General features: G+C 43.1%; 1 protein-coding gene across 6 annotated transcripts in view; it reads left to right on the top strand.

Moving 5' to 3' along the window:
* The window catches only part of THRB (thyroid hormone receptor beta), a 359939-nt gene that overhangs the window by 323370 nt on the left and 13170 nt on the right, over positions 1-23399 (top strand). For all 6 annotated transcript variants that reach the window (XM_023513776.1, XM_023513780.1, XM_003781747.3 and 3 more), the window contains 3 exons: positions 4615-4715; positions 10455-10602; positions 13395-13600. In XM_023513776.1, the coding sequence (XP_023369544.1) occupies positions 4615-4715; positions 10455-10602; positions 13395-13600 (455 nt within the window). The remainder of the gene's footprint in view (positions 1-4614; positions 4716-10454; positions 10603-13394; positions 13601-23399) is intronic.

Raw genomic sequence — 23399 nt, 5'->3', positions numbered from 1 at the left:
TGTCTCTCCTTCTAGGACCTGAGATGCTGTTCTAGTCCCCTCGAGAGAACGGAACTAGCCAGCCCTCTGATTTTAGCCACAGAGGACAAAGCACTGAACTCAGTGTAAACCAAGAAGCCAAACTTACTATTTGTGGAGTGATTTTTAGTGAAAACACACAAAACTTTCCCCATCTCCATACATGTTATTCTCAAGTCCCTCTGAGAATAAAAGTTTTAAAATTAGTGTTAGTTGGACCATGGGTGACCATATGTAGTATGGTTTCGTGTGTATGAAATGTCCATAATAGGTAAATTTGTAGAAACAGAATGTAGATTTGTGGTTGCCTGAGGCAGAAGGGGTAGAGGGAATGGGATGAATGGGGCAGGGTGATCTCGAAAGGTGTGAAATTTCTTTTGAGGAAGATGAAAACACCCTCAAATAGACGTGGTGCTTGTGTCATGACTGACTATGCTAAAAAGCCATTGAATTGCATGGTATGTGAATTATATCTTAACAGACTTGTTACCCAAAACAATTTTTAAGTTAGTAATATTTTACTATATTAACCTATTTTATTTTATGTGCAGGCTAGTACTTAGCAATTAATCAGACACTACCAAATGTCATCTGAAAAAATCTCCCCGTCCTGTGTTGAACAAACAGATGGAGTTTGCTTTTGTAAAAATATGCTTGATGCAGTGGCAGCATACTTTATTAATCTGAAAAATAATACATCTGAGCAAATACGAATTGTGGGAAATGCAGCGCCCTTGAACTACCACATATTGGCGTGGGTCTTCATAATTTTCTGGAGGGTTTATTAATCAGGCTCCGTTAGCAGTCACTGGGGTGATGTGCAGGTGCAGGTCTCCCCATGAAGAGCGTAGCTGCAGGGATCACGTCTCTTCCATGTGATTCTAGACAGAACTGAAAACTCACATTATGATAACCACTAGTGTCCACTCAGAACAGGACTAACGCTACACGTGCATTCACCTCAGCTGGACATGTGGGCCAGCATGTGACTCATCTGGTGAGTATGAAAGAGGAAAAAAGGTGAAGACGCTGAAATGGAACAGCTAGAAGCAGTTAAGTCCTCTAGGAGACTCGGTTAGCATGTGCCATTGTCACGTGTGTTCAGTAAGCTTACAAGCATCCCCACCTCCCTAGTCATTACGTGGGGAAGTTGTTTAATGATGAATGATGGACTTATGCATAATGTTTAATGGGTCATTGCCTGTGGTGACTGTTCTGGATAAATAAGATGGTTCAGAGTTAATATTCTGGAGAAAAGAAAGCAAAGGGTGAAGTGCACTAGGATGATCATGTAAGCAACTTAAGGAGATATTTCTGTAGAAAGTTTAATGATTTTGACTTGGTGCCCGTGGCTCAGTGGTTAGGGCACCAGCAACATACACCGGGGGTGGTGAGTTCAAACCCAGCCTGGGCCTGCTAAACAACAATAACAACCGCAACCAAAAAATAGCTGGGCATTGGCTCGGCACCTGTGGCTCAAGTGGCTAAGGCGCCAGCCACATACACCTAAGGTGGCGGGTTCGAATCCAGCCTGGGCCCACCAAACAACAATGATGGCTACAACCAAAACAAGATAGCCGGGCGTTGTGGCGGGCGCCTGTGGTCCCAGCAACTTGGGAGGCGGAGGCAGGAGACTCACTTGAGCCCAGGAGTTGGAGGTTGCTGTGAGCTGTGATGCCATGGCACTCTACCCAGGGGGACAGCTTGAGGCTCTGTCTCAAATATATATATATATATATATATAGCTGGGCGTTGTGGTGGGTGCCTGTAGTCCCAGCTACCTGGGAAACTGAGGCAAAAGAAGCACTTAAGCCCAAGAGTTTAAAAGTGCTGTCAGCACTCTACCAAGGGCAACATAGTGAGACTCTGTCTCACCCAAAAAAAAGAATGTTTGATGATTTAGCGAAAGACATTTAATCACCTTCCCCCTCCAAGCAGATGATCTAGGAGAAATAAGAATAAAGCAAACCACTTGTAAGCCTAACAGTCAAAACCATGCTAGAAGGAGCCCATTCCACCCACTGAATTATTGTTGGACTCCAGGGTTCACAAGAACCTTAAAGGTCAATTTGACTATTTACATAAATACTGAGCTACAAAGAGGCAGAAATCTTTATAGTCCTGCTGCCGATGCCAAAAGTTAAAGCCAGCAGGTCTGGTGAGGCAGGGTGAGGGAAGGTGAGGGGAGAATGAATTACCTGCGTCTTCCCATTCGGGTTAAACCATGTTGACTGCCACACTAGAAAAAAAATTTTTTCCTTAGGTCCACAGTGTTTTATTAGATGAAGATAGGTCAAGAGACACGTGAGTTACATATGCTTCATGAGACCGCAGGCTCAAAACTAGTATAAGTTAAATACAACTTATATGGCAGTTAATGTGTTAATGTTCTCAGACACCATGTGTGGCCCTCGCAAGGTATGTTCCACAAGCAACACGGTGTCCCCCTGTAGTATACAATTAGTTCTCACATGCAAGATGAGAGGGAAATGACGTGTGTTCCCTTATCTCTGCGTTCTATACTTGATACCAAGAACTCAGATGCTTTACTTAGTTGGATCAACTGTACATATACCCTTGGCATGCAGACATTAATAACTGTATTCCATCTGCCTTTATGAGGAAGGTGCTTGTTTCCATAATTGAATTACTGTGCTGCTTAAAAACTACTTTGTGTTTTTTTGTTTGTTTGTTGCAGTTTGGCCAGGGCCGGGTTCGAACCAGCCACCCTCGGTATATGGGGCCAGCTCCCTACCCAATGAGCCACAGGCACCTCCCACTTTGTGTTTTATAAGTAGGCCTTTATATATGCATAGAAACACCTGAGCATAGGTCTTTGCCAACACTTGTTATTGTCAGTCATTTTTATTAAAACTGTCTTAGTGAGTGTAAAGTGGTCCTCATTGTGGTTTTGTTTTGCATTTCCTTGCAAAGATAGTCAGTATCTTCTCTTCATTTTCACCTCTCTTTCTCTCACTGAGGAATGGCCAGGGCTGGCGAAACAAAACTCAGTTGCTTATGCTTTCTTAAAGGAAGACACCGTATCTTGATTGTTTTTATATTCTCGACATCTAACGTAATGCCCAGCACATAGTAGATGCTAAATAAGTGTTTGCTGAATTTATGAATAGATGGATGAGTGAAGGAACGTGAATCATTCCAGTTCCCATTTTCTCTTGCCCACCTCCTTCCCAGAATTCCCTTTTTAAAAAAATATCTGTGAGAGTTTTAAAGCCCTGGAAGTGAATCATGGGTTGCATGATGCAAAAGAAACTAAAAAAAGCTTTGCTATTTAAACACCTAATCCTGTGCATTACCAAATCTCACTTTGAAGTCAGTTATCCGCCTTCTAAGAGGGAACGCTTTTCTACATTAAAGTCTGTGCAAATTAATTTCTAAGAAATGATGAAGAGGATTCCTTTTCTGCCGTTTACTCTATTCCTTTGTCTCTGAAAAGTAAGCCCTCACAGACCTAGTTTAATAAAAGGTCTATGAAAATGTCATGGTCAGTCATCAGTCATCTTAACCTAGCTAAGCTTTGTAAAAACCAAGAAGAGTTTACTGAGTCAAAACGTTCCACAAGGACCAGGATCAGGGGAAAGAACGATTTTGTCTTCTCAGCCTCTCCCTCGTCTTCACAGACCAGCAAACCATGCCTTGTTGGGATTTTTGGGTCTTATCTAAAACTAGGCACTTGTGTGGTGAATGGCTGATACACATAACACTGAACTTGCCCTCCAAATTTCCAGGGGATGGAAGGAGGGTCGACCTCTAAGGGAAAGGGGAGAAGCAAAGAAAAGATAGAAGGGGAATCAAGAAGCTTTGGGGGGTTTGTTTATAAACTTTAGCTTACTGGGTCAAGGAATCGAAACTAATAAAATCATTGTACGCTAATAAAGATTTCATGGGTAGAATTTTCTTTTTTTTTTCCTTTATAAATAAAACTCTATTATTCTGCACTACCCAGTGTTGTTGGGTTGTGTATCATGACATCACACATTTACCTACCTTATTTTAGGTGGGCTTATTCGTTCTACATAAAGTTAGCTCTCTATTTTTAGAACAGGACAAGTGTGACTTATACTACAGGACTAGAAGTTAAGAGATCTGGGTTTTAGTATCTGCTAATAATTTCCAATGTGACCCTGAGAAAGGTGACCCTCTGAACTCCTGTTTCTTCATCCTCCAGGACCTTTCCAGCTATAAAGTTGTCTGAATTTATTGCATGGTACTGTGATTCCAAAGTAGATCAGGTCTTTAAGAACTGGTTCTGAAATAAGCCTTGTGAAAGAGATACGGTTATCTAGAATTCATTATGCTCCGAGTGTGGCAAATCCTAGCTGCCCTACGTGATTCATTGCCTCTGTGGCCTTCCTACCATTCCCGCCTGCGTGGCAAGATTGAGCACTCCTATTTTTAAGGCATTCTGAAATGCCTGGCCTTGGCGTTAACTCTGTGAGCATAAGACAATTACCATTTGGTTTCAGGAAGTCTTTTCTGTCACCCCTTCCTCTTGGCAAACCAACTAGCTATAGGGTATCCTTAACTTTAATGTGATACCGCTTTTTCACATTCCTCTTTTTATCTCTTTTACAGGGTACATTCCCAGTTACCTAGACAAGGACGAGCTGTGTGTAGTGTGCGGTGACAAAGCCACAGGGTATCACTACCGCTGCATCACGTGTGAAGGCTGCAAGGTAATTATCCTGAGTCCACGAGCGTGGAGCTCAGCCTAGCTCCTATTCCCCACCCCCGCCAACACCCTATTGGATTGCAATGCTAAGTTCAAGTTCAAATTAAAACCAAATTTCACCACCCATGGCTCTGATCATCCAGGTATCTGGTGTGCTCTTCATTTTTGATATGTTCAAGAACTGAATTTTTATCCCAAATCATAAATAACTAAATGAAATTTATCAAAGTGTAAGGTCTGGTTTCTTTACCTCTGCCAAGTTTGGGGGGTTTTTAAACAGAAATAAAATCAATAAAATGAAAAAAAAAACTAACATAAGCTTTACTGCAGGTGTAAAAAACATAGATATTTTCAACATGTTTTTCCTCCCAAGAAATTACTCCTGGTTCATCTACAGCATTTGAGGAGACAGAGTCTATGTTACCACGAGCTGTTTCCCGCTGTTAATCTGAGTGAATATGCTCACTTCTAAGGATTCCAGTAGGGAATATTTTTGAGGCCACTTAGATTCAATTATGCTCTGAAATTACCCAAATTGGCTCTCTGCACAGCCTGTAGTTGGTACAATTCTCATCATCCATCAGCTCAGTTATGCTTTACAGACCCATCCTCAGGAAATACTTGACAAGAATATACGAGTGATCGACCGTCCGTATACTTCTCAAAAGGGAGCCTAAAATTTGCCTCCTTACAGCCTCCATCAACACAATTAAGATATGCTTCCTGGAAAACGTCTTTTAGTCCAACAACCTAACCTAGTAAATGAAGTCTATCAGAAAGGTAAATAAAGCTTCACCCAGCACTGTATCCAGTGCTTTACAAAGGAGAAAGTATTTGAAGTCAGGGAGGGGCTTTCCAGATTGCTTTCTTGTTAAATGTTTGATTTATCTTTTATATTTAAAAGTAAATGTTTGCATGCTATAGACCCTAAAGCAAAAACGATATTAAAATTTATAAAACAATTTTATCTTCCTCCCTCCCTCACCACCTGACCTCTTCTTTTGCTCTTCCCTGCCTCCACCACTCCCTTTCCTTCTGCCCTTGCTGCTAAACCCAAAAACCAACAAGGTAACTTGATTTCACACCAAGTTTGGGCCCCATTTTCCCAGAGGAAGATTCTTCATGGAAACTCCCTGTTGAGATGATACCTCTCATCAAATAAGACCTGGGAAGAGGTCATTTCTAAGGTCCCAAGCTTTCATAGCTGCAAGACTGTTTTTGGAATGAGATGTTCTCATTCATCCAGACTCCTTTGATGTGGAATCTGTAGTCTTTTAATAAAGACTGGCTAAAGATTGCCACTGCATCTATGAAAATAATGTCTAAACTAATTACAAGTCCTAGCTATTTATTAAATAGGCGACTCACAGACTGTCTCTTGAATAGTTTTATTGGCTTGATTTGAAAGTGATCAAACTATATAACTTTAAGTGCATTCTGTCTTTCCAAATGCTCAGTAATTCAAACTGGTTTTTCTTTTGGGTTTTTTTATTATTATTATTTTTATTTCGTTGCTTATTTTTTCTTTTCTTTTCTTTCTTTTTTTTTTTTTTTTTTTTTGTCGAGACAGAGTCCCACCCTGTGCCCCTGAGCAGAGTGCAGCGGCTTGGTAGTTCACTGCAACCTCCCACTCCTGGCTTGTGGGTATCCCGCTGCCTCAGCCTCCGGAAGCTGCTGGGATTATAGGCGCTCGCCACGGCGCCCAGCTGGGTTTTTCCATTTTTTTCATGAGTCAGGGTCTCACTTTCGCTCAGGCGAGTCTCGAACTCCTGAGCTCCAGCGATTCTCCCTCCTCAGCCTCCCACAGTGCTGGGATTACAGGCGTGAGCCACCGGGCCCGGCCCTTTTTTCTAAACTAACCTGAATTTGTAGGGTTTCACCTACCTGATTATGCAGCACTAAAATTCTTTTAGATCAGTTTCTAAAGGTAAATTTTGAATTCTGGGGGAGACTGTATTGAAAATCCCACTTGATAACTTAATTCCCAAAGATGACTCTAAAGAAATGTGCCTAACAGATGACTCAATGCATTATTAGTGATTGACTTAAAAGGAAGCGAGATTGGAACCTGTGAACCCATGTCCCTGCCTCGTCAATGTCTTCGTGATGATCAAGAAATCAAGTAGCCCCTTCCATCAATATCACAGGATTCAGGGGGGCGGATTCAAAAAAGATTTTCTTAAAAGAAAAACGTCATGTAACAAAAAGTAGATTTCCTCAGCCTCTGTGCCTTTATCTCAGATCAGAATCCTGTTTGATGCCTTCAGATAAAATGAGAAAAGAAGGGTGACATAGACCATTTAACATAATGACAAAGCGTCTTGGAAAAAGACAAAGGAGTTTTTTCAGATAAAAGACAGTTTTTAAGAGTGGTGAAAGAGGAAAAGAGTTCTGCTGCAGATACTGTTTATTCAAGCCTGTAATTTAAAAATATTTCTATCCCATACTGGCACTGTGGATGAGGAGCTTTTTTTGGATTGTTTCTTTGCCCATTTTTGCCCTGACAACGGTGAAATCTTTTGGAGATGTCTTCTTTTGTAATGTGCCAATGTTTATGTATCTTTTATAGACGGAATGTTGACAGTGCCCCACAGTAAACCATTTTTTTAGAGAAGACTCTCAAAGCTTTTTAATAGCTGCCCAAATAGTGAACTAGGAGAATGACTTAGCTTCTTACCACATGGGCTAGTTCATCACCTCAAAGCACTGAAAAATGGACCCAGTTCTTTTCGTGATGCCAAGAAACATGTCTGATATTGATTTATAAAAGTAAGAGCTCTGCTCACCATAAATCATCAATGAAATATATGTTCTTATTTATTCTCCGAAACATCTCTTTGTTCAGCTCACCTGTAAGAGGATTTTTTTTGAAATAAGTAAACTATTTTAAATGTCTTCAAGTTCACTTCTAAGAGTTAATTTTTGTCACTTTTTAAAACTAAGGAACCTGGCATCTTTACAGTTACTCAAAGTAGTTCCCTATGATATGTGGAAATGGGCTTTATGATAGCTTAGGGGAGGCCAACATCTTGAAAAGGATTTGATCCATGAAGTGCCCCAAAAAAAGTCATCAGAGGAAGGCCACAGAAAAGATGGCACCATGAAGAGGCGAGTTAGCACCTTCAATTCTTTTTCTTTTTAAATCAGCAAAGTATAAATTATCTCATTCATTCCAATAAAAGATGCACAAAGTAGCCTTTTGAAGAAGTGGGTGTTACCCTTGTGCCTGGTTTCTCCACCTCATTCTCTTCTTAGTGACGCCAGACTCCTCAGTATGATCCCTGCCCTGCCCCGCCCCCACCCCTGGAACATGGCTCAGTGTCAGAGTATGGAGGGGAAAGGGCCTCCCAGCTTCAGAGACAGTGGCAGTTTTTCTGTCAGTGTAGCCGCAGTCAGCATGCTCCCTGGACGTCTCGGACTTTAGCGTTTCCACAGGGAAGGAAACACGGCCTCCTCTGGGAGGTGTGCTCTCCGCCCCCTCTCCCTGTCCGGGACATACATCTTCTTGCTGGGAATCCCCAGGTTTCTTTTACCTTCTTTTGCCGTCCCTGAACAGAGGACCACAGAGATGACGAGGGGTTCACAGAGAAGCCTGTATTTCCTTCTTGTGGCATTCTCGGACTGTCATGCTTTCCCGGGATTTTCCCACCCTGAACACCCACGAAAATATCTCAATTATAGCTCAGCGGCCAGGGTACCCACCACATACACCAAGGCAGGCGGGTGTAAATCCGGCCCAGGCCAGCCAAACAACAATGACAACTGCAACAAAAAATAGCTGTGCATTGTGATGGGCACCTGTAGTCCCAGCTACTTGGGAGGCTGAGGCAAGAGAATCACTAAAGCCCAAGAGTTTGAGCTTGCTGTGAGCTGTGATGCCACTAGAGTGACACAGTGAGACACCGTCTCAAAAAAAAAAAAATCTCAAATAGCTGCCTCATGTGTGATGGTGAATCTTATCACAGTATATCAACATCAATCAAACTAATGATCATAAAACCTAAATGAAACACAAATTTTGCTATTATACCTTAAAAATGAAAATAATAAGAGGATTTGCACACATGCCCATGTAGCAAATCCATTTGTCTCAAAAACCATTTCCATTTTATTTTGCTTTGCCCAACATAAAATCCTACCTTGGACCCTTTCATTGTTAGACAGAACTTTTGTGTCTGAGTGAAGAATAAACAAGTGGGTGTGTGCACATACTCAAAGCCAAAGAACATTAAACAAGGTAATAAGGTGCTGCTCTAGGTCAACTGGTTTTTCAGTCCCAGAACTTATAGAACAAAATTAGAGGCCCACTTAAAGCTAGAGTGAAGGACATCTATCAAATCTTGGTTTGCCTTGCTATTATACCGAAACAGAATGAAGAGTTTTTTTGAGGGATGGGTGGGAGGGGGACTATTTATAATATATTGATCCAAGACATTGAAATTATAGCGTAAAATTCTTACCTAAAGGTAACAATGGAAGGGTATTCAGCAAAATCCCTTGGGTGAAGGACTCAACTCCAACTCCAACTTAGCCTGATGAATGCAAACAATGTAACCTAATCACTTGGACCCCCGTATTAATCTGGAATTTTAATTTAAAGCATAAATAAATAAGACAATTAAATTCACTTCGTTTTACATCCTATAAGCATTTAAGTAAATGAGTTGTGGAGCGTGACTCCTGGATTGCAGACCAAATTCCAGCATGTACTTACCAAGTAATTTAACCTGTCTGAGGTTTAGTCTTAATCCCTTCAATGGAGATGTTCAGAGCACTTCCCTTCTGAGGTTTTGGGGAAGACAGAAGGCTAGGGAATGCATCCACAGCATTTTGCAGCATGGCCCTCACAATAAGTGCTCACTGCTATTAGTTTTTGCACAACGGAGTATAGTTGCCAAGACTTGGGGATCAGGCCCAGAATGGTTCTACTGTAGCACAGTCTCAATAATATTATATAAAACACCCAGACCTAGAACTAGATGGTGCCTTCAGATGCTACAGTGACACTCTCTCATGCCTTAAAAAAAGGAAGAAACATACTGAACTTGTAGGTGTTATGTCTATAGATACTAGAGAAAAGCAATGTTATAAAAGGAAAAACCTTAATGCAGTGAGCTATGGGAAATTTTTGGTAGAAAACCTGGAATTTTCTACTCCTCAAGTACTTTTGTTTAAAAAGCTAGGTGAACTGGCCGTGGCCATCTCTAGAGTCAAAAACAAGAATTAAACTAAATCTCTAAGGGCAGCTAATGAGTCTATTTATTTACTAGATGATTAAGTTGTTAATTAATACAGTATTATAAACATCTAGCTTGTTTCTTTATTAATAGTTCTTGGATCTGATTCTATTATTTCCTATTATAAAATAGCAAAGCTTCTTATAGTTTAATTTAGCAACACAATTATGACACTATATGAAATAAAATAATATAATTTATGTTATTCAAAGTTTAGAAAAATTAAAAAGCAAGCACTAGATTTTTCTATTAGTCTCTTTTCCTTGAATAAATGCCAAGAAAAGCATTGACCTTATAATCATTTGCCATCTTCTTCAGCTCAGATTTAGAATTCTCTAGATCCCTTTGAGCCAGTTGTCCCATATTTGAGTGAGTAGAGTTAGAGGTCCACATACAGCTTACGGTCGAAGGCAATTCATGTCATAGTTATGCTAACACAAAATTCCAGAATTATTTATTTTTCTAAAAGATGAACCTATGGTCTCGGGTCTTTCTTTTTTGTGTAGGGTTTCTTTAGAAGAACCATTCAGAAAAATCTCCATCCATCCTATTCCTGTAAATATGAAGGAAAATGTGTCATAGACAAAGTCACCCGAAATCAGTGCCAGGAATGTCGCTTTAAAAAATGCATCTATGTTGGCATGGCAACAGATCGTAAGTAGACCTTCATTTGCTTTGTATTCAAGGAGTGTCGGCTGGGAAAGGGTTTGGTTCTAGGAGATCAACCAGACAGAAAAGAAGGCAGGAACTCAACGTGGACAGAGAGGGGAATTCCTTGCTTCCCCAAACACCTCCAGGGTTGCCCTGAAAAGGAGATGGGAGCCATTGCTGCATGGTTTCCACCCTACTCTTCTCTTATCAACTCCTAACTCTCAAAGTATCCATATATAACGGGGAAGAAAAAGTGATTAAATTATCCCCAGCTGGTTTGCAGGACTGACTGTTAGCAACACTCTGTTTACAGCAGAGGTCCTATCCATTTACCTTGATAACACAGCCTTTCCCACACTGCATTCATGTGGTGAGAGCCTCTCTGACTAGTCCTAATATTTTTGCAAAAGCAGAGACAGGAATTCATTTCATGGACATTTTTGGAGATGGGGTACTGGCAGAAAACATTGTGTTCGGAAATTTCTGAAGAATGCAAAGTTGAGTGCTCTTGCATGAGTCATCCTGTGGTTGGCTGTTTGTTATATTTTTAGTAATAAAGACATTCTGAGCTGAAGTTGTCCTCGCCAGTTTTCAAAGTGCTATAGCATATGGTGGGGAGATTAGCCCTGGGGGGTCTCTTCTCCCAACACTGGGTAAGAATTTACACATCACTTGACTTTAACCATAAAAATAAGAATCATGTCATTCAGAATACGAGGCCTCCCTTTTGCCAGGAATTGGTTTTAATGGTTTCTTCTGGCATAATAAAGTTTTTGCACATTAGTGAGAGATTCCAACTGTTAGTTAAAAAGAAAAAATGAAAGGGAACAAAGAAAAAAAGAGGATTTTTCCTGATGGAAGGAAATGATCATGGCTTATATTTATATGATAAATAAGATTGGGGGGCAAAAAAAAAAGTCCTTTCATATTTCATTAGAGAAGACAGAATAAAGAATCTATAAAAAGGAAGAGGGTGCATGAGGATGGAAGGCTGGAAAGCCTGAGCTATCCCAACCTGTGGCCGAGTTTGTCCTTTATCATTTAAAGGCTTCCAGCCCTTACCAACAAGCTGGCTAATGAGAACAGGTGACTCTGATTGACTTAGAACCCAATGCTTAGATATGTAACTACCATAAACTGTTGTTATGGGATATATATTTCATTGTTTCATTTTGAGATTTAAGATATGAATATTTATGAAGTTTAAAAGCTCATTATTAATCTGGACTGAAGAAATAGATCCTGTGTGCCCCTTGCTTGTGAGGCATTATAAGAGCTCAGGCTCTATAATCAGAAAAGCTTCTGTTCAGGTCCCAGATCTGTCACTTGCTAGCTGTGTGACCTTCAGAATTAAGCTCTAGGTTTCCCTTCTGTGAAATCATTGCCACCTTGTAGGGTTGCTTCAGGATTAAATTAGGTAATGCACATCAAATGCAGCAACCCCTGGCACCCTGGAAGCCTTGTGGAGATGGGGCTGTGGGTGTGACTACCCATTCCTCCTCTTCCTTTAGTAAACAAACAAAAATGACCTAACAGGACTCCTCATGCTGTCTGGACTGGTCAATGCTCACATGACTTTGACAATCCAATCAAAACTAGATGATCTGGGATTGAACACTCTATTCGTGGATTAGCTGGGCACCTGGGTTCTCTTCCTCCCGCTATGTTGGCTCTTTTTCTTTTCCTACCAGGTCACACCTTCATCAAGACAGTGAGGACAATGATATTGTAGACCTGGAGTCAGGAGTCCTGGGACTTACCTTGGCTCTGCCAGGAATTTGCTGTGTGACTTTGGCAAAGCACAGCCTCTCTGGATCAGTTTTCTCCTCTGTGAGAGGAGACTGTTGGACTAGATAATATCTAAGATCTCTTCCAGCTTCAACATACTATGACTCTCTAATTTAAACCTGAGCCTTTTAAGCCTAGTGAAATGGCTTTGTTTTGGAAAATAACCACAGAAACATAGATTTCTTGCTACCTGCCCTTCTTGTTTTCCTCTTGCCCAAAGATAAAAGTCACAACTACATTTACTGAGCGCTTATGGTGCATTTTCACATTGAACACCATGTGAAGTGAATATTATTGATCCTATTTTATATAGAAAGAAATGAAAGATCAGAGAGCCTAAGGAACTTGCCAAAGGTCACACAGCTAGAATGTGATGGTGTCAGGAATCAAACCCAAGTCTTTCTAGCTTCCACAGCCAGGGCTCTTTAACCACCGCCAATGGTTGACCTGACCAGGTAGAGAACAATGCCATACAAGTGCCTGTGTGGCCCAAGAGAGGCCCAGTCACATTCCTGTTGGCCCAGAGGGGAGCCATGAAGAGTTGGGGGCCTTTTCCTCTGAGGAGGGGATCATGAACCTCCCATGTCCTGCTCCCATGACTTTTCTTTAACCTGATGTCCTCCTTCCAAAAGCACCATTTTAAGGCAGGAGGGGAGAACAGAACTGAGAGTGAATGCAGATGACAAGCTGGACAGACTTGTCTGGGATCCTGCAGTTAGTATGGATTTTGCCTCCCTCTTTCTTAGGGCCACTAGAATCGGGGTGCCCAGAGTCCTGGTTCCTCGGGGCTTCATTTTGAAAGGTGGCTGGGTGTAGGAAATCTGGCACCAGAGCTCATGTTGGACAATGATAGTCCATAGCAAATGGCTGGTGAGGAGGGGAGTGCCCCAGTGTGACCCGCCTCACAAGGCCATGTGCATCAGTGGCCTTGCAGCTCCAGGACCAGTGTCTGCCCCTGGCCTTGGGGGTCTCTGTGCCTCCTCTCACTCTCCCCCCCACCCCTGCAGTGGTGCTGGATGACAGCAAGAGGCTGGCCAAGAGGAAGCTGATAGAGGAGAACCGGGAGAAGAGGCGGCGGGAGGAGCTGCAGAAATCCCTCGGGCACAAGCCGGAGCCCACGGATGAGGAATGGGAGCTCATCAAAACGGTCACGGAAGCCCACGTGGCCACCAACGCCCAAGGAAGCCACTGGAAGCAGAAGCGGAAATTCCTGGTAAGGCTTTCTTGCCTGGCTCGGTGTCAGTGAAGCGCCAGGTGCTTTCTGCCTCGACCCATTAAGTCCGCATCACCCTGGGCTTTTGACATTACTGCCCCATTCTAGTGACAGGAAAACTGCAGCTCTGAAAGGTCAAGTAACTTGCAGGGCTGGGATTGGGATCCAGGTCTGTATGAGAATAAGGGCCTTGCCTACCTGCCAGGGGTGTCCAACCTTTTGGCTCCTTTGTACCACACTGGAAAAGCAGAGTTGTCTTGGGCCTTAAGTACACAAACACTAACAAAAGCTGATAAGCACAAGAGAAAAAAAAGGGTCCATACATAATTGTCATGATATCGGCCACCACAGGTAAGCAAAAAAGTCCTCACGCAATCAGCATGCAGTCCACTGGCCTTGGGTTGGACACCTCTATCAGCGGTGTCTTAGCCCACATTACCTCAGTTTGACTAGTTTGGGACAAATTAGTTAGTAAAAATTTTTCCTGCCCCATTTTCCTTTTTATGCCCATTTCTTCCCTTGGATGCCCAGTATCCTCTAAAGTCACTCCAAAATACCCCCTTTAGAATAAGCTCTAAATGAAGTATCCTATCCCCCAAGGATATTTTTATGTCAATATAAGTCAATAATTTTGGTTTAAAATAAATGAATTTGAGTCCAGGAAGACAATGTGCATGGGGGTATAGGATGGGGGATGGGAGGGGGAAGTAAGTAGAGAAAATGAACTTTCCTGGACACTTGGAATATGGATGTTTGACATTTTTACAAAAATTAACAGTTGTCAAAGTCCTTCCCATTTCTCATTTGGACTTCATTGTGCTGTGAGGGAGGCTGGAATTACTGTACTCATTGTACAGATACGTAAAGCAAACCCCAAGGCCTTGAGTGGCTTGGCCAAGGTTCCACTGCCAAAAGCCAGACCCAAAAGCCAACCTAGGTCTTCTGGTTGCAAGTGCAGGCCCTCTACCCACCTCGTGGAATACCTGCCCCAGCTGCTGACTGACCATCTCTGCACCAACTGACCACTGCACCTGCTCTTCATTTACGACATGAAACCCTTTGTGAGCACCTCACTGAACCCTGATTGGATACTCTCTGGGGCCAGTCGTACCCCTAGGGGACACTGGAATACTTCCCTATCTAAATAAGAATGTTTGGTGGGCTCAGCACCTGTAACTCAAGTGGCTAGGGTGCCAGCCACATGCACCAGAGCTGGTGGGTTTGAAATCCAGCCTGGGCCTGCCAAACAACGACAGCTACAACCAAAAGAGTAGCCAGGCGTTGTGGTGGGCCCCTATAGTCCCAGCCACTTGGGAGGCTGAGGCAAGAGAATCGCTTAAGCCCAAGAATTTGAGGTTGCTGTGAGCTGCGACACCACAGCACTTTACCCAGAGCAACAGCTTGAGACTCTGTCTCAAAAAAAAAAAAAAAAAAATGTTTGGTGGTATAATTATCCTTGTACCTTAAAGTCAACATAATGAGATAGGGTTTTTCCTTGTTGTTGCTGTTGTTAAAACAATACAAAATAACCTTACAGGAAATTTTAGAAAGAAAAAGTTTACCCATATTGTACCTGCTCTTTTAATTACTTCCATTGTCGTAAAACAGTAATGCCAGCACTTCACTGATGGCTGGCTTCCACTAACAGCAATGTTAGCAAACACTTAGATGGCCCTTACTATATGCCAAGTACTATACCTTTATTTATTTATTTATTTTTAAGACAGTGCCTTGCTCTGCTGCCTTGGGTGCAGTGGCATCATCAGAGCTCACTGCAACCTTAAATTCCTGGGCTCAAGCTATCCTCTTGCTTCAGCCTTCTAAGTAGCTGGGACTACAGGCAACCATCATGATACCCAGCTAATTTTTCAAAGTTTCATAGAGACAGGGTCTTGCTTTCGCTTGGGCTGGTCTCAGATTGCCTGAGCTCAAGCAATCTTCCCAGCTGAGCCTCCTAGAGTGCTAGGATTACAGGCATAAGCCACCTCACTCAGCCTGCCAGGTACTATTCTAAGCACTTTTCATACATTAACTTCCTATACAACCCTGTAGGTAGATGGCAGTTCATATCTTCATTTTACAGAAGAGAGAACTAAGACAGAGAAGTTAAGGAAACTCCCCCAAGTTCCCACGGCTAGTGAGTGGTGGTGATGGGTACAGCAAGCTCCAGGGTCATGCCCCTCCCCTCTCTCCTGTGCAACCTCGGCACCTGCACTGAGCCAGAAAGCCTCTGACAGACACAGGCTCTTTGGAGGGGCAGCCTCTTAGTGCCTTCCTCTGTGCATCTTCACCCCTATTCTGGTATATCCCACCCCACCACCCCACCAGGAAATCCAAAAACACTAATTCTGGATCAGTAGACCAGTTCTAACCTAATATGTTAGGGGCATAGCAAGATAGAGTCCTGCCTAATCCATCCTTTTCCTGTAGGTGGCAGCCATAAATGGACATTGTAGGAACTGCTTCGGCCTGGCACTGCTTCTGATTTCAAGTAGTGACCAGGCTGAGTTCCAAGCAAGATGGAGGATTCAGAGCATGCCCCCACTTCTCCTAGAGAAATTGAAACCTTTATTTTCTTTACTCCCAAAGGAGAATGGGTACTAATTTAACTAAACCAGTTTCAGTGGTCACTAAAGTGCTTACTAAGCAGCTACTGTGCTCCAGGAAGTGAGCAAGTCAGCCACATTCTAGTAGGCAGACATAAGGTTTAAACAGACAAGTGTGGTGGTGGTAAGTGCAATGAAGACAATAAACAGTGTGACAGGACGGAGCGTTCGTCAACTGGAAGTGGGTGGTCAGAAGAAGACCCTCTGAGGATGTGACAATTGGACTGTGCCTAGAAGCTGAGAAGCCACCTTTTTTCTTCCAGATTAATGCAAAGGTATAAACACTTCTGTAGTTCGCATTTGTAAGGTTAAAGTACAATTTGTAGGTATGTCCCACACCCATGTAGTGTGCCATATACCCGTGCAGTGTGCGCATTGGATGGGAATTTACCCAACCCCTTCTCCTCGTTCCCTCGCCCCCTGCTTGAATTTCATGGAGTTTTTCTCTCATGTGAGCAGGTAGGTGCAATCTACTAATTCACATCGATTACTGGATACATGTGATGTTTGTTTTTCCAATCTTGTGATACTTCACTTAGAAGAATGGTCTCCAATTCCACCCAGGTTGTTACAAAATCACATAATCTGCATCGTTTTATGGCCAAAGAGTATTCCATGGTGTACATACACCATAATCTATTAACCCATTCCTATGTTGAAGGGAACTTGGGTTGTTTCCACATCTTTGTGGTTGTGAATTGTAGAGAAGCCACCTCTTAAAAGCAAAATATAATCAAATCTCTTCATGCTGCATAGTTTTTTTAGCAAAGACGGCATAATATCTAAACATTAGAATCATCCTTGAGGTCTGCACCATTAACATAAAGGCTCCTAGCAGTTTTTGTCAGTCTGATCGTCTACAGAAAGAACAAAAAAGGTATAGCATGAAATGATTTGCCGTTAGATTTTTGTCAAGGCCATGAGATTATCCACACATGAGAGTTTTCTTCAGGAAGCTGATATTGGCAGGGTGAATGTTTCACCCATTAGCCTCCCCTCCCCCATGGAGCTGGAATGAAATGCATTGTAGCAGCTTGTATAGCCTGTGGCTAGAAGGAGTGAGAGTTATAGGAAATACCTGTAACGGAACACCTTGGTGAAAAGGGCATGGAGAGAGCTTTGGTTCTAACTAGCATGAGAGAGCTCCCGAGATGAGAGCATTGGTGAATTGGCAGTCTCTACACCTGTGGTGGTGAGAGGCACAAGCTCAGCCTTATATTAGGCTGGAGGAGAAGGCAGTCCGGAGCATGCGCATTCTATCACGGATCCTCTTACTGACTCTGTCTCCTCTCCTGCCTGCAGAACGCCAGCACGGCGTCTCTCTGCTGAAGATTACCAAGCTCTGCTAAAGACTAAGGTCTATCTGTTCTAAGAGGACTGCTTTACTCTAAGACACACTTTCTCTCTCCAGCTAAAGTAGATAGCCCTCAAACACCTAAGAGAAACTGTTCCTGAGCAAGGTAGCTTAGCGGTCCGTGTCCAGAACCTGCCTAAGCTGGGCCCAAGACCTGGCCAGTCCCGGGCCCTGACGAGGGGTGTCAGAAGTAGATCCTAACAATGCATCTTTTTTTTTTTTTTTGAGACAGAGTCTCATTATATCGCCCTCAATAGAGTGCAGTTGTGTCACAGCTCACAGCAACCTCTAACTCTTGGACCTAAGTGATTCTCGTGCCTCAGCCTCCCAAGTAGCTGGGGCTACAGGTGCCTGCCACAATGCCTGGCTATCTTTTTGTTGTAGTTGTCATTATTGTTTGGCAAGCCCTAGGCTGGGTTTAAATCCACCAGTCCTGGTGTATGTGGCCAGTGCCCTAGCCACTGAGCTACAGGCACCAAGCCATGAAATGCATCTTTTGCAGGTCTTTGATCTGTTCAAGAAAGTGTCCCTCTTGATCCCAATATAAATAACTTTCTCTAAGCTATTTTTGCTTTTTTGTGTGCTATTTTTTTCTTAAGGTAATATGTAATATCAGGGAAATCAGCTACTCTGCTGTCCTATCTGTCTCTACAAGGAACTTTATTTCTGTCTGCCAAGCCCCTTCCGTGCCTGGGATTACCCCTGCACCTCCCTGGGGGTGGATCGCACTTCATTCAGCACTGACACTTGAGTTTCCATGTGTGGGTGACACTTTTGGTAGCTTGTCTTCAAGATGGCTGCCAGCAAATTCTTTACTCCCTATATGTACAGCCCAGACTCTCCCGTGTAGAGGTAAGTCTGTTCCTCTCTCCAGTAGGAGAGGTCTGAGATCCCTTTAAACAGTGGATTTTGGCAAAGGTGATACTTGAGTGACTTCTAAGCCTAGGTCATAAAAAACCTTGAAGCTTCCATTTGGGTCTCTTGGAGGGGGAAGTCACCTGGTCTCTCACAGCAGTTGGCTGTGTAAAAAAGCCCCACTACTCTGAGACCACCGTGCTATGAGGAAGCACTGGCTAGCCATGTAAAGAGGCAGAAAGAGAGGTTCCCAACCAGGCAGGTACCAGAAATACCAGTAAAGAAGCCTTCAGATGATACCACCTCTACTGCCATTTGAGGCCAGCATGTAAGGAACCCCTAGTGAGAACCTCCCAGCTGTGTCCATCAATCCCCAGAATTCTGAGAGAGAATAAAAAATTGTTGTTTTAAGCTGCTAAGTTTGCAGGTAGTTTGTTACACGGCATTAGATAACCAGAACAGAACTCAATAAATATTTGTCAAACTGAGCATACAGTTCCATTCGCCCATCCCTGGAGACAGTACAGCTAAGCTCTGCGTTTCAACTGGTTTACATATTTACACATTCTTCTCAACACCAATTGAGTATTTATACTTGGGATGAAAATCTCACTCTTTTGAGTAGCGAGTTAGTCCTGCAAGGACATTGAGAAGCCTCACTTAAAGACCGTTTTGCTAACTGGTATTCAGGTACCAAAAAATATCTATGTACTGAATAGGCTTTTGCATATTAGGACTTGCGTCCTCCTGTGTAGCTGATACCCCTTTTGTGTACATGCAAACTGCTACGTCTATTATTTATTTTTATGTGTTTATGTCCCATCTTGTTCTAAGAAAGAATTTGAGGAAGGCTATTATGTTAATAACAGTATAACAATATGCCATAGGGGATTAAAAAGTACATATTGTCATAAAAGCTAGAAGTATTCATTTATCTGGATGCCTAAGTAGCTTATTCCCCAAAGGAGCTACTTCATCATTTGTCACCCTAAGACTAGGACACAAGTCAGAAATAGAGACAGAGGTGTGAGTTGGGTTTTATATCTATATTTGGACCTGAGAAAATTGGAGTCTGGAAAAATGAGGAACTTTTGCAAGCGCCACTCAGGTTTTAGTAATAAATCCAAAGCCACCTCTCTAAAACTATTTCCAAAGGCATCAAAATCATGTAATTTTCTAGTTCTCTGCAATCAGCTCAAATCTCTGAGGCTATAGAAATACCCGATTCCACCAGCAGCAATTCATGTGTGATGACAGTGACAATAAAAAAGAGAAGGGGGCTGAGAAGGGAACAAGTGGCACCTGATGCCACACAAGGGAAAGAAGGTCTCTCGCCGCAGGTGACTCCCTTCCGTGACTCCCAAGAGCAGGGCAATATTTGGCTTGGCATAAACCTCATACCCCAGCGCCAGTCTTGTCTGTTGACACTGCGATGTTATTGCCTGTTGACAATAATTGTGTCATTACTCTGCTTCCTTTGTTCTCATGCAAAGCTATGGCTTTGGGTGAATTTTCTGCCCAGATATAAAATGTGACCTTTGGAAGTAGGGAAAGCCGGCCCTTCTTTTCCCTGGCAGAGCTACTGTTGCTTTGACACATCTCACAAGGGGTAGCCTCAGACAGGGGCATGAGCAGAAGGCTCAGGCAGGTGGGTGGTTCGGCCACATGTGGTGTGCATGGACAAGTCATAGGACAAGTGCAATCAAGTCAAGAAGGTACATGTCACCCAACGTTATTATAATCATGCCAGGGGAAGGCAGCCTAGGCTAAAAGATAGTGCCTGGGATGGGAACCACGTGGCCTGGGTTCGGTGCTCACCTCTCTGTCGCTCTATAACGGTGTGACGTTGGGCAAGTTATTTTACCTCTTTCAGGCTCAGTGGCCTTAGGTCTTTACAAATGGCATAAAGTACTAGCTATGAACCTTTGAATACTGCCTGGCATACCATTAACAACCACATAAGTGGTTATTACACCCGTCATCCCTACCACCACCACCGTCACTATCTCATTCCTGCCCCTCCAGGGACAAGGGTGAGCCTGCAGTCATGTCCAAAGGCCCAGGGACCTTGAACCACTCCCTGCCCGGTCCTCCTGCCGAGCCTTGCAAAAGAGAAGACACCTATGATCAAACAGAGAAGGGAAGAGTGCTGTCTGGCCCCAGCCCACTCTGCATGTGCCAAAGAACTACCTTTTTGAGCAGAGAAGTCCTTGGCTCTGAGCCAGCCCCGCAGTAGACAAGTCAACTGGCAACATTCCATATTCACCTCAAACATTCCTGACGAGACAATCAGAAAAGAAAGCCAGTCCATCATGGGCTGAGCACACACCTGTCACATGGGCACACACCTGAACCTCTCCTTTTGAACCGCTCTGCACCCCTGCCCACTGCCCCAGAGACACCTCTCCACATTCCCTACCCCCCATCCAGGCCCCCCTCAGCCCTTATCTTCAGCCCAAACACATCTCCTTCTCTGCTGCCCCCCAGCTCCCGACAGCCCACTTCGGCCCTCCCAAACCACTGCAGTTGCCTCCCTGTTTTTCCTTTGGCTCCCACCTCCCTTCTCCGCACAATAACCATAAAATGCTCTCCCCTGTTCACACCTTCAGTGACACCCACGGCATTTAGAACAAGCCCTTCTCTCCATGGTGCACAAGCCTGACATCCCAGGTCCCCACCCCAACTCCCTCCCTCATCTCAGGCCATCAGTGGGCTCTACCCACACCCACATAGCCTCCTTTCCGGGCTGGAGACTTTGCACTGGCTTTTCCCTCTGCCTTAAGTGTTCTTCCTCTGGCTCTGTGGAAGGCCACTTCCTTGCCGTTCTTCAGGTCAGAGCCCCCATGTTGCTTCTCAAAGGGGCTGTGACTGACCACCCTATCCCTGGACCACCTGTTCTACCATGTCACCTCCAGTCTTATCACAGACTGGAATCCCATGAACACATGTTTCTTATTCACTGTGTGTCTGTAAGCTACCATGCAGGTTTCTCTAGGATAGGGGTCCTCAAACTTTTTAAACAGGGGGCCAGTTCACTGTCCCTCAGACTGTTGGAAGGCCGGACTGCAGGACTTGGGACAAGTCGGCTGCTAAGCAGGACAGGCAGCGGCGGCAAAAACACCCGGCGGGCTGGATAAATGTCCTAGGCGGGCTGCAGTTTGAGGACACCTGCTCTAGGATGCAGTGTTCATTGCTGTAACTAGAATCTAAGACTAGACCCGGCCCTAGTACTTGCTCGATAAATTATTGGTATAAACACACATTTACTCACTCGACCAACAAGCATTCTATCTTCCACCATGTGGCCCAAGGCCTTATACTCAGTAGGTAAAGACACATAAAGCCTGTTCTCTACTCCCTTAAGAAGTTGATATCTTTGGTGTGAAAGTGCTGTGATATATGCCTGAATGCCATATGGCTGATATACATGGATGTTCAGCCCAGGCAGATGTCACTTCAAATTGAGATCATTTGGAAAGACATGAAATAGAAGCTAGAATGTGAGTTGAGTTTTGAAGAATGGGTGAGATTTGGAATGGACAGAGATGAGGGATGGGAGAAGAAGCTTCACAGAAAGCAAAAAAAAAAAAAAGAAAGCAGCAGCAAAGTAGAATAGTGAGGACAAGTATAAGGCAAGCTGCGGGGCAGACGTGAGAAGTCAGATGGGCTGGGAGGTCCACTTAGGGCAAAGCAGAACGGAATCAGAGTGGGGTTGTAAGTACCCCAAGACCAGGTACATCCACAGAGGCAAAAAAGCAGACTTTCCCCCAGCTCTATGCTGGCAGATCTACAAGCTAGAGAATTATTAGTACCTGAGCCTGATCTCTGGTACATGAATATAAGTGCCTGTGCATGACCAAATGTATTTCATGTGGTGGTTGATAAGGCTGTTAGTTATATAAGATACCTAACAGGTGCAGCTAATGTCAAATATTTGTGCCTTATTTTTAACATCTTCCAAATATTTTAGCAGATTATGTGTTGTCCTTATAGGTGAAAAATCTTTAGAGAAGTAACAAGCTTTCTTTGCACAACCTTGAGTCCTCCTACCTGGTGTTAACTCGGGTCAATTCATGGACAGAGAGAGATACAGATAGTCTTTTTTGTTCTGATCCCAGATCCATTAGGGAGACGAACCTTAAGGATATAATGGAGGGCTTTTACTTTGTATATGGTTTCCCTTCTAGCAATTGTATTTGCCATTAAACACCAAGAAGCTTAAAAGTAAATATTTTTTCCTACCCTCATCTATATTTTCAGAAAAACTTAGGAGATTGTTACACATAGGGGTTTAATTTTAATTAAAATTGCATATTTCCTTGCACGATTTCTCTTTTTTCCCCAAATCTTTAGAGATGTCATAAGTGGTGATTCAAATACCCCACTCAATCTTTAGAGATGTCATAAGTGGTGATTCAAATACCCCACTCACCTACAGATCGAATGAAAATTATTAACATCAGTAATAACCCACCAAATTGCAAAGGACACTGAATATCATATAAATCCAGTCAGATTAGATCTATCAGGATTCAATGAGGAGATGTTTGGATTCGACCAGACCAAAACTGTGTTATTAAAATACATTTATTTTTATCACTAAAAAATGTTCATCCTATACACATATAAATTGTATGTAAATATGTTAGCTATGTATACTTCTATAATCTTTATATAAAACTCCCTACCTTTTTTAATGTGTGCCTACATTCCTTTTGCCCACTAAAGCTTCACAAAAGACTTTTCAAGGGGTAAGAAGAAATTATAAAGAATAGCAGGGATGTCTAAAGAACCCAGGAAGCACAGTACCCAATAAAGGTACCTTTTCCCTTACTCCATCTAGGTGAGAAAGAGGGAGAGAGAAGGGAGCTGTACATGTGATTATTCCATCAATTCTCTCTGCATCCAGAAAGCCAGTGACATGGTAGCCTTGCTATGCCAACAGTTTCTCCAAAACATCATCATTCATTAGGAAAACATAGCA

The sequence above is a fragment of the Otolemur garnettii genome, unplaced genomic scaffold (assembly GCF_000181295.1).
Source record: "Otolemur garnettii isolate 467f Iridium unplaced genomic scaffold, OtoGar3 scaffold00002, whole genome shotgun sequence".
Classification (NCBI taxonomy): domain Eukaryota; kingdom Metazoa; phylum Chordata; class Mammalia; order Primates; family Galagidae; genus Otolemur; species Otolemur garnettii.
Note: the sequence above shows the minus strand (reverse complement) of the source record. Positions and strands in the feature narration are given on the sequence as shown.